Consider the following 12,210-nt stretch of genomic DNA (forward strand, 5'->3'; position numbering starts at 1 on the left):
ACCGACTTGCCAAAACTATAGTTTGTAAACATCTCTAAGGGAGGTGGGACTAAATCGTCCCACACTATTCAACAGCCAGTGACAAATCAGAGCACCAAATTTAAAACCACAAAATGTCATAGTCCTGTTTGAGAACTTTGAATTATTTTACACCATTTTATAGATACACTTCTCCTGAATCGAACCACGTTGTCCGATTTCCAAAAGGCTTTACAGCGAAAGCAAAACATTAGATTGTTAGGAGAGTACATAGACACAAAAAAACACACAGCCATTTCCAAGCAACTAGCATGCATCACAAATACCCAAAACACAGCTAAATGCAGCACTAACCTTTGATCTTCATCAGATGACATTCATATTTATATCAAAAACCAGCTTTTTACATTAGCATGTGATGTTCAGAACTAGCATACCCACCGCAAACTTATGGTGAATTTACTAAATTACTCGAGATAAACGTTGACAAAATACATAACAATTATTTTAAGAATTATAGATACAGAACTCCTTTATGCAAAAGCTATGTCCTATTTTAAAATAGCTTTTCAGCGAAAGCACATTGTGCAATATTCTGAGTACATAGCTCGGCCATCACGGCTAGCTATTTTGACATCCGCCAACTTCGGGGTCACCTAAACTCAGAATTACTTTTAGAAAAATTGGATTACCTTTGCTGTTCTTCGTCAGAATGCACTCCCAGGACTTCTACTTCAACAACAAATGTTGTTTTGGTTCCAAATAATCCATAGTTATATCCAAATACCGCCGTTTTGTTCATGCGTTCAGGTAACTATCCAACCGGTGACTGGCGAGCGCATTTCGTGACAAAAAAATTCAAAATATTACTGTACTTAGAAGCATGTCAAACACTGTTTAAAATCAATTTTTATGCTACTTTTCTCGTAAAATAGCGATAATATTCCAACCGGGCAACATTGTATTCATTCAAAGACTGAAAGAAAAAAATGGAGACTGTCCCCAGGCTGACCACTTACAAACTCTGCTGCTGTACTTTGCCCAGAGACAGCAGACACCCCATTCCACTTTCTGGCTGCTTTAGAGAGCCAATTGAAGCCTTAAGTGTCACGTTACAGCACAGATGCTGTAATTTCGATAGAGATGCAACAGAAGGACAACAAATTGTCAGACGGCACTTCCTGCATGGAATCTTCTCAGGTTTTGGCCTGCCATATGAGTTCTGTTATACTCAGACACCATTCAAACAGTTTTAGAAACTTTAGTGTTTTAGAGTAGTAACCAGATAAAATCGTGTACGTTTTTTTTATCCGGCCGTGAAAATACTGCCCCCTATACCACAACATGTTAACTCCCATATATTTTGGGTGAAATACCGCGGTGTGCCATCACAGCAGCAAGATTTATCACCTGTTGCTACAAGAAAAGGGCAACCAGTGAAGAACAAACGCCATTGTAAATACAACCTATATTTATTTATTTTCCCTTTTGTACCTCAACTACTTGCACATTGTTATAACACTGTACATAGCCATGTGACGTTTGAAATGTCTCTGTTCCTTTTGAAACTTTTGAGTTTTAATTGTTTAGTTCACTTTTGTTTATTATGTGTTTGAGAGAGAGAGAGAGAGAGCTTTAACCACCAGCCAACAATGAAAATGGTTATGAGTTGAACGTAATAATATACCAATGGAAGGGAAGACTGTTTTGACTACTGGGATTTTCACATTGTAGCCAATTCAATTGCAGTAATTCATTTACTGATTTTAAGGAAATTCTGTTATCAATTTGGTTAATTACAAGTTTTAATCACTTAATAATTAAGAAACCAAATAGATATGGTTTCTACCTTTTTTACTTATTACTTCCGTGAACTTTCATTATCCTCCCTAATGAGCGAGAGAAATTAGAAAATATCTTAAAGATGTGGGTTTTTGGTAACGGAATTTCAAGGCACAGGCCAATGTTTCTTAAACAAAATGTTAGTGCTGATATTAGTTGGCAGGGGTTTTCTTCATTTATTGTGTTTTGATATATTTCAAATGCCTTTTATTAAGCCTTTTCCATCTGTTTGACCAGAAATCAAAGCCTTTGCTTATTCCTAATTTTGAGGATGGAAAATGTTTTAATTTTATTTTTTTAAGTTATTAAAAATATAGACTCTTAGCTTTCATTTGGAACCAGATTTGACTTGAACTTCACATGTTGGTGCTTTTACATGGAAATGACCAGAGGCTAAAAACAGGCTATACTGTATGCAAAGGAATTAGCCTAAGTCACGAGTAAATGTGTGCTGTGAATGTTTTGTTTCTCTCTTTCTCCTTGTCTCTGACATCACCTTGTAAATAAACATGCTAGAGGTGTCTGGAATGAGTGGTGTATGACTGTGCTCTGTTCCTCCTCCCTATCCCTGATCTACGTCTGAACTCGAACCCTAAGTCCCTATAGGCATTACTTTTGACCCTGGTTTCATCAAACATCCTCCAGAATGTTCTCTGTAGTCTAGTTGGTGCCTAGTGTAGAGTGAGGTATTGCTGAGTCATTGCCATAGTCTGATCTCACTTTCTGACACAACAGCCCAAGGGAGGTCACCTTACATTCCAAACCCTCACTGGATCTTTACTCTGCTGGGTTATGAGTGTGACGCTGAGCGACAGCACAAGTTGTTTCAGCCTACTCGTTTGTGTGTGTGTGCGTGCGTGCATATGTGTCTGTGAGCACAGGCGTGTGTCAAGTTTGGTCAACATACAATTATTTCCTCCCTTGAATGGGAAAACAGTGTTCTCTTTCTTAACTCCATCCAAACTGTAACATTGTTTGGAGAGTGTAGGACGGGACTTCCCCAGACAGCCTAACTCCCTCATATCTGTCCCTCCCTGCTGCCTCTCAAAGGCTTAAGTTGATTAAATGTTTTTCTATGTAGAGACACTTGGGAAAGCACCCATTAAGAAACCCTGGGCCTGCAGTAGCTGATACAAAAGGTAACTGGCAGCTCTGGTAGACTACGCGCCAAGCTGTTCTTGTCATACTGACAGTTTTGGGCTATTAGATGAATCTTGTTTGTCCTTCTATGTAACTCGGGCCATATTTGCATAATAATTTTACTAAGTACATTCAATTTATGTAACCTTACTTGAATCAAACTGTCATTCACACCCCTGTCCGTTCACCAGGGAATTGTGTACACATACATTTTGAGCAGGGAGGGGTTGTACCGTAGCCTTCTTGTTTTCTACTGTAGTGCTGAGAATGGCGAAAGGATTATTTGATTGAAGTTTGGTGAACTGAGATTGAACCTGGCTGCTGTATTAGTAATGTCCTACTAGCAGGTGGCTGGGTTAGCTCTTCCCTCCACATAGCTTCCGCTGCAGGCAGGCAGGCTATAGTGCGTCCCAAACGGTACCCTACTCCCTATACAGTGCACTGCTTTTGACCAGGGCCCATTTATGGAATAGGGTTCTAGTCAGAGCCTTTCATGAGAGTTTCACTGTGAATTTCTCTGCTTGAGTTGGTGTATCTGGACATATTCTGAAGGAACCAAAGTCCAGTTTGACAGAAAAGGCTACACTCTACAGAGCAAGGATCTGACAAGCGATGTGACAAATTGAACTGCCATTTTTTTTTTATTGGTTTTCCATTAAAATTATAATAAAAAATAATAATATTCCACATCAATTCACAATGCAGAATAATGGTCCTATTACGTATGTACAGTGTTTGACTTGAGCATGAGCTCACTGGAGCAGAGTACCGGCACCTCACATTTTCTACTGCTTGAGCTCCTGCACATCTTATACAATATTAGCTCAAAAGTATTGTGGAGCTCCTGCACCAAAATATAAACAGTACCGGCACCTAGTCCAGTCCAAGTCAAGCAGTGCATATGTGTGACCACTAAGGTCGGGCAATGAAGTTATACATCTACCACAGTTTTTATACATACATAAACACATACCCTTGACAGGGCATCGGATACATCATGTTTGTTTGTAAGGGTGAGCTACAGCATTTTACTTGTCTGTGAAGTAATGCTTTTTCTGAAGCGGGATTAATATCTATCTCTAGACAACAAGAACTGTCAATCAAATCTTGAGCTGCCTGTGCACAGACCACTCTGTCCTGAAAACAAAACTATCTCAGTCAAATACAGTGGTTTACCAAGACATTTAGTAGAATCGACTCATAAGATTTTATGTTTTTGGAACGGAGGAGACTAATTAGTTGTACTTCCGAGAACACAAACACTCCCATAAACACTCCCAGTGAACTAGCGAGGGACTGAAAGGGGAGGGACACAGTATAGATGGGCATAGACAGTGCAGGGTTCTATCTATCGGCAATCAAAAGCTGTATCTCGCAATAGTATGCTGTATTTTGGAATTTCTTGCCTCGCACTGTCTTGTAACTTCAGTAAAACAGGGCCTATCATCAATGAATAGGCTAGGATGTTCTACCTTCAACAGGCAGACTGAACACACGCATCATCAGTGAAGAGAAAGGGCAGGCTGCACTGATTTTAATTTTGTGGGGGGTAACTTGGGCAGGAGCTTTATTTCACTGTTCAAATACTATCTATTTATTTTCCGGGTATTCGCAATAAATACAATTTACCAATCATCATAATGCAAACAGCTGGGGTGTAATCATTAGCCAAAACAAATTGATATTGGACAAATTCAGATAGGTTCCTCCCCGTTTAGTTACATTTGCTTCTGTTTTGCAACATAATCTGTGTAATAAATGGGTCCCAAACAGTGCGCAGTAGTTTCCAGGGTGCTATAGTAGTACTTTTTGGCTAACAGCAACGGTGAAAGAGATCTGACGTTTTGCCATCATATAGCTGATTATGTTTCCCCCAAAAAGTTTTCTGGTGATAATTTTTGTTGTATTGATTTGTGCCAGCAGGTCTTGAGGACTCGCCATTGGTGTGCGTGCCTATAGGCTAATCGTTGTTTGTAGTTGGGAAAATAGCATACCGTTGTCAGGGCTGACCGTAGGGCTTAACCTCCCGTCCCACCTAGTCAACAGCCAGTGGAATCGCGTGGCGCGAAATACAAATACCTCATAAATGCTATAACTTCAGTTTCTCAAACATATGACTATTTTACACCATTTTAAAGACAAGACTCTCGTTAATCTAACCACACTGTCCGATTTCAAAAAGGCTTTACAGCGAAAGCAAAACATTAGATTGTCAGAGTACCCTGCCAAAAATAATCACAGCCATTAGACTGAAAGAAAAACATGGAGTCCTCTCGTGGATGCGAACTCCAGCATCATTGTTCCCTGCCTGACCACTCACAAAAACTCCTGCCATTTTTCGCCCAGAGACTGCAGAGACGTCATTCCACTTTCTGGCGCCTTCTGAGAGCCAATGGAAGCCTTAGAAAATGTCACGTTACAGCAGAGATGCTGTATTTTTGATAGAGATGCCCTAGAAGGAGAACAAATTGTCAGACAGGGCACTTCCTGTATGGAATCTTCTCAGGTTTTGGCCTGCCATATGAGTTCTGTTATACTCACAGACACCATTCAAACCGTTTTAGGAACTTTAGAGTGTTTCTATCCAAATCGACTAATTATATGCATATTCTCGTTTCTGGGCAAGAGTAGTAACCAGTTTAAATCGGGTACGTTTTTTTTATCTGGCTGTGCAAATACTGCCCCCTAGCCCCAACAGGTTAATGCACTATAATAGTAAAATACCTTTTCATGTAAAATGCAACCCATAGCCCATCAGAGTGAAAATGAGCTTGAAAATAAAACCATTATTTTGTGAGTCCTGTAGGGTACATTTACATTGCACAACTGTTAACAATGACTGTCAAAGCCACGTTGCGTCTGAAGCAGCAGTAGCTCAATGCGCTGTAAGTAAACACTACATTCTAAAGTTTGTTTTATTCAATTAAGCATTTCAAATGTCATAGTATGTCCTTGTGTGTACCAGTGTAACATGAACAATATCATTTACATGAAGCTTTTTTCATTGTTACAACAGGCCTAAAAAATAATCTCCAAAAATGAATAATCAAGTGTTAGTATTCAAACTGTCCGTTCGGATATCCGGATATTTGATTAACCGTGCCCATCCCTAGAGTAGTGTGTGTGTGTTGGGTAATCAAGCGTGTATTTGGTATTATAGTAGGATCCCCATTAGCTGTCGCAAAAGCAGCAGCTACTCTTCCTGGGGTCCACGCAAAACATGAAACATAATACAGAGTGACATAATACAGAACATCATTAGACAAGAACAGCTCAAGGACAGAACTACATACATTTTAATCAAACATCTATCATTCCCTTCACCTTTAAATAGGCTTATGTCTGCCCTGGCCTTGCTAGGTGCTGCTATGCCATTGGCTCTGAGCTCTGACTGTTGTCTCAGTTGATAGTTGACACAGCTGCACGGTTCTAGTGTCTAGTTTGACATGACACAATACCAAGGTACAGTAACTCCTCAGAGACTGTGTGTGATGCGTGGGTTGACTCATAACCCGCAGTCCCCACGGTTATATCCGCGGGTCGATCGGGTTTAGGGTCATGAAATGTTGTGCGGAGGAAGGGCAGATGGATGGCGGGCGGGTTGAATAAAGGGAGAAGAATACCTGGACGAAGTCCAATGTATAATTATTCTGCTATTTATAGGCTACATTGAAGCTGCGAAATGGAGAGTTGAAAGTAAAGCGGGGTAAAGTAAAGACTGGGAACGATTTGATTATGTGTGGCGATTGTGAGGCGCTATACAAATTCGACTCACAAGATGGGGACTTCAAATAGGCCTATGGCACGCCAAGGGAACTGTAGCCTACTGTTCAGATGGGTAAAATAGAAAATGAAATCTGGACACTGACTAGGTCTATAACCTCACATAGCTTTAATGTTAACTCCTGCAGAATAAGGCATTTCTTGCAGTAAAATAATGCACCAAATGTAGGCTACATTTTGACTAGGGAACAGGAGTGGAGAAATATGATTTATTTCGTTCAGCATCTTGAGAGAATGCAAATGCGTTGTTAGCACCTCTACAGACGGTATCTATCTTCATCAGCATCATAAAAGCTGATAGTATTTCAGCCACATCAAATATGCATCCAGAAGGAACTGAAATCTTGGCAGAAACATGTTAGGTTGTTTTCACAGCTTTCTGTTTCCTTACAATCGGTCAAATTTAGCATTTTCTCCCCGGTCCGTAAAAGGTTCTGCTCAGCGAAAGAATCCGAGATGACCGAGAACTTTACCGACGTCAACTAGATTGAAGCGTTCACTCTTATCGATTAATGATATTCTGGTGAGCGAGGGTTTATTTAGTACTCTAGGGCAGCATACTGTATAATGACAGAAGAGAAGCAGCGTGTATCTAATTATAGACAAGCTGACTAACAGCCTACCAAAATGTTGGAAATTATGAGCAGAAACATGTCTAAATAATGCAACAAAAATCCTGCACCCTATGTCAAAAGAACAATCTGCCGTCTCGGACTGTAGCCCACAGCACATTTGATATGTTAGCGGGTTAGGGTCGGGTGCAGGCCTCTTTCACTTTATCACATATAGTCGGGCGGTTGCAGATGGGTTAGCAATTGCCGGCTGTTGCGGGTGAACAAATGGCGCACCACGTGTGTGTCCATACAAAAATGAACACCTGGGACCCTGTCCACAACTGGAGTGACTCCATCCCTCCTTTTAAAGTGCCCCCCCCCCACACCTGACCACTCATCATATGGTAGCAGCAGTACAGATGATGGGTTCAGATTAGCACAGTGGAAGTTGACCCTCTCATGCATGTCAAATAAACATACCCCTCCAGAATGTTCTACAATCTATTCACTACTTAAGCCATCTCCCCACTCAACCAGCAACATGGGGGAGCAGCCTTAGGAAAACAACTCACAAAAGAGCATTTCTGAAAAGTGCTTCCAGAAATGGCTTGAGAGAAAATCAAATGACTTAGGCCTTCCCGTCCCCCTCTTTCACTCTTTCTCTCCCTTACATTTTCCCTCAAAATGTTGTGAGGAGATATGCCCTAATCTGCATTGCTGTTCAACATTCCCCACCTACCAATCATGCAGAACCATCCAATTGGTTACCTTGACTGTCATTCGGCTTCGATTGGTTGTCAGTGTTATCCTGTCCAGTAAGATGTGGTTGGCCAGATGGGGGACAACTTGTTTCCTCACACCTCTCCCCTCCCCCCTACTGCAGCAGCTCCACGTCCCAGCTTGTCACAGCCCATCCATGGCCGTCACACGCAAGGCATTTTGAGTAAAACATTATCACAAGATTAGGACGAATATAACATATGCCTCTCCTCCCCTCGTCAGTTCGTAGCAGCTGCCCTTATTTTTAAGGTGTTTCTATTTGCATTTTCAGTTTCTTTTTAGGAGCTTCTTGCCTTTCTGCTTGCTAGCGCTGTTGCTTAAAATAGTGCAGCTGTTAAGTAATATTGAATGGAGTGTCATTCAGGGACACAGGTCAATATTTCCTCATTTACTTGGTACTGTTAATAAAACACCCTCCCTGTTGAGAAACATTCAGTATTGCAAAATTTTTTTTGAGTCAAGTTGAAAAGGGAATTTTACACCTAGGAAGTGGGAATAGTTTGAATGCCTGATTTACTGGGTCAAATAGCCCAGTAAATGCTTTGCATTTATCTTGAAGATGAAACATGGACATTGTTTTTGCATTCTAATAAAGTCGTAGGCTACACGTTTGCGTAAGACAAGCCTACTTGATTCTCTACATTATTGCATCGCTTTACATTATTGCATTCTTTGTAGACAAATGTTATAAAGCTGAGCACAACGCTGCCTTTTAGTGATTTAAAAAGTTTTTTTTAAGCTTAGGCCTAATCTAATAGGAAATGATGGAGCATGTAGCCTATCCTTTTACGCAGCTACACAGTGTAACCTAACACCTGTGCCATCCATCACCACACCCTTTGGATCTGCAGTGTTACAGCACGGCACCCTTTCAGAACATAACACTACAGTCTGCTCTCTCGCTCTGTGTTCTCAGAAAATGAATAGTGATTTCATGTCGTGTCAGCCTGACCTGTGCGTGTTCATGACCTGAACATTTCTTAGAAATATTACTCACAGATTTTTCTATTGAGCAGTTATGTTAGAATCATGCTAGTATAATTTGCACTTGCAAAGGCAGCCAGCCACCTGCATATTTTTCCTTCCACCATTATGATTTACCTGTCTTCTCCTCAGTCTGTACCCTCCCTTGTTCTTGAATTACATTAGCCAGGCAGCCTGCCAACATATAACCAAATTACACATTGAAATGGTGAGCATAGTTTGGCTATGGGGTCTTAAAAGCCCATCTGAGCTTTAGGAAAATACTTAGAAAATGACCCCTGGTAGGGTACTTTTCCCATCACTCTGCTCCTTCCTCCTCTTCTTTTCTTTTTATCCTGTTAACCTACCGATCGGCTGCTGAAATCCCCCTTGTCTGGATGCGTTTTGGTAGGCCTTTGCTCCAGCTAGGGCTCTGACCTACATTTGGTGAGATCAGCTGTTCCCTCCTGTGTCCCACGCAGACATAAATTAAGCTGCATAGCTCCTCTCAATGTAGTACCGCTGGTAAATTAACCCCCCGCTTCACTCTCTATCCTCCAGCTATGGTTTCATCTACGCACCTGCTCCTCTGTGCTCCAGAAACATGTAATTGATGTCTGATTTCATATGTATAAAAGCTTCACTGTCTGTCAGCAACGGGATTTCTTGCAGAGTAGTAATGTGGCATTAGGGCCAGATCATTATGACTACTATGGGCAAATTTGAAGCGTTACATGGAATGCTCTTGGTTTGGATGACAGTGAATGATGATTTATCAAGTGTGAACGTTGGAAATGGCTCATGGATGTTGTGCTGTGTTTTTAATGTAGATCTCTTGACTCCCCCTCTCTCCTAGGCTGTCCTCTGGCGAGGCGGTAGGTGGGTGGTGTGGAGCTGGCCTCGGCACCGGGAGAGGCCCCCTCGCCCGCCCCCTCCCTGTGCTGCATGGCTGCGATGGCGCCCGCTCTAACCGACGCGCCGGCCGAAGCTCACCGCATCCGCTTCAAACTGGCTCCGCCCTCCTCCAACCTCTCCCCGAGCGGCGTGGAGAGCAGCGGCGGCACCAGTCACATCCTCGTCTCCAGCAACGGCGCCGTCAAGCGCAAGGCCTCTGAAGAGCGCGGTCCCCACGGGGGGTCCATCACAGGTAAGGGGAGGGAGGAGTCGCCGCGAGGCAACGAGGCTCCTTCCACACCTCTTGGGAAACTACAGCCGCTGGTGGCGTCGTACCTGTGCTCGGACGTGACGTCCGTTCCCTCTACTAATGAGTCACTGACGCTGCAAGGCGTCCTGCTACAGAAACACGGCCTTCTGCCCAGCTTCCTGCCCAGGAAACATAAGACACTGGAGCTCTCAGAGGAGCAGCTGAAAAGCATCATGAGTAACAGCAGAGGAGGTGGTCCCCCTGCCCTGTCAAGCTCGCCGCCACCGGTCAACGGCGTGGCCAAGAAGTTGGCCAAAAACGGGGCGGACCGCGACCGGGACAGTATGACAGCGGTCAATGGAGGTAATAACAGGCCTCCTGCTGGACATGGACTGGACTCCCCAGTGCACCAGCCCCAACTCCACACAGCTGCCTCTAGAGGAAACTCTCCTCTCAACGGGGGAGGGCAGCACCAGCAGCCCACAGGACTGTCCGACAACCCTGCTGGAAACCCTGAACAGCCAGCACCCCCCGCAGCCTCCACCAACACCCCCATGGACTGCCCCGACAGCAAACCCTCAGAACGGCCACCATCGCTGGCCACGGACACATCATCCCTTTCCCCAACGGACCGACAGACCTCTCTGGGTCTGGGCAGCCTTGGAGTGGACGTTAAGGAGCGGACTCAGCAGAGCCAGAGCCGGCAGGGCGAGATCGAGGGGCGTCTGCGGCGCCTGAGGAAGCGCCTCCAGGTGGTTCAGGCCAAGCAGGTGGAGCACCATGTCCAGCAGCAGCTGGGGGGGCTCCTAGAGAGCACCCTGGGACCACTGGATGCCCTCCGACCTGGCGGGAGACGAGGAGGCCAGGACGCCCCCCTCACCCCACAGGAGAGGGAGGGGCTTGGGCGATTCCTGAAGGACGGCTCTGTACCGGCGGAGCTGGAGCGCCTGTCTCTCAGCGGAACCACCAACCTGAGGTCCACGGAGAGTGCCTTCGACTCGGACGCCACGGAGAGCAGCTCCGGAGGAGAGACGGACGTGGAAGAGGACGAGCTCACCAGGGTGGACATCGAGCAGCGACACATCTCTCTGTAAGTACCTGGAGAAAAGGAAAATGTGTGTTTTTCCCCCTGTTTAACAGACAATTTAATTGGATAAGAAAGAGTGGAATGTGCCTTTTGGAATGAAGTAATGTTGACTAAATTGGCATTTAGGATGGGGAGAATGCAGAGAGGGAGTCGGACACTGAAGTAGTGGAAAATACAAAGATGCTTGAGTGAGTGAAAGGGGGGGGACTCCATCCTGGCTTGGCTTGTTGGGTTGTTAGCCACTGGGGATCTGTAGTCTCGTTTTAGCAGAGAAACACTGCCAGTTTCAGGGTTCATCTCCGGTTACCACTCTCTGCTGCTGAAAGGAAGCCTAATCCAGGCCCACTTATGTTACATACAAGCATGTGCCCGCGCGCTACGTCTTCCTGGTCCTGTGTTCATGAGGATGTGGCTTGCATCCTCGTGGAAGGTGACCCTGACGAAGTGATGGGTAATGAAAGTGAATAAGAAAAACCTGTTTTAATAGAAGGCTCTTCTGTTCTGATGGTGCAGTGCAGTCCTCTGCTTCAAACACACTTTCATGTCTTCAGGGATAAGCATGGGTCTAAGAAACCACCGTTTTCAAAGAAGTGAAGGCGGGGATATCCGGAAGAAGCTATCTTGGCCCCAGGTTAGGTTAATTCCAGTGCGGTTGTTATCCTATCAATGTCCGATATTGCTGATCTTTTGCTAGTTGACTCCATAAATGTGATCATCGCAGGAGTCGATTTTAATCCAGAGATGGATGAAATAATGTGGGAGTAGATGGACAATCCACCCTGAAGTATTCAGTATTGGTCCTACCTTGTTTCATGTTACCTTAACTTTTGAATGGTGTTGGCTAGCTGTTGCTGGTTATGCTAGATGTTCCTACTCAGTTGGATTGGCCTTTTCTTTATGATCCTCAGTTGAGTAACATGTGGGCACTATGTTTGGCT

General features: G+C 44.0%; 1 protein-coding gene across 4 annotated transcripts in view; it reads left to right on the forward strand.

The window, feature by feature from the left end:
* The window catches only part of LOC115170941 (KAT8 regulatory NSL complex subunit 1), a 78,867-nt gene that overhangs the window by 16,521 nt on the left and 50,136 nt on the right, over window positions 1-12,210 (forward strand). For all 4 annotated transcript variants that reach the window (XM_029727343.1, XM_029727342.1, XM_029727345.1 and 1 more), the window contains exon 2: window positions 9,898-11,275. In XM_029727343.1, coding sequence (XP_029583203.1) covers window positions 9,987-11,275 — 1,289 coding nt within the window. In that variant the 5' untranslated portion in view covers window positions 9,898-9,986. The remainder of the gene's footprint in view (window positions 1-9,897; window positions 11,276-12,210) is intronic.

Source organism: Salmo trutta, chromosome 32 (assembly GCF_901001165.1).
Source record: "Salmo trutta chromosome 32, fSalTru1.1, whole genome shotgun sequence".
Classification (NCBI taxonomy): Eukaryota; Metazoa; Chordata; class Actinopteri; order Salmoniformes; family Salmonidae; genus Salmo; species Salmo trutta.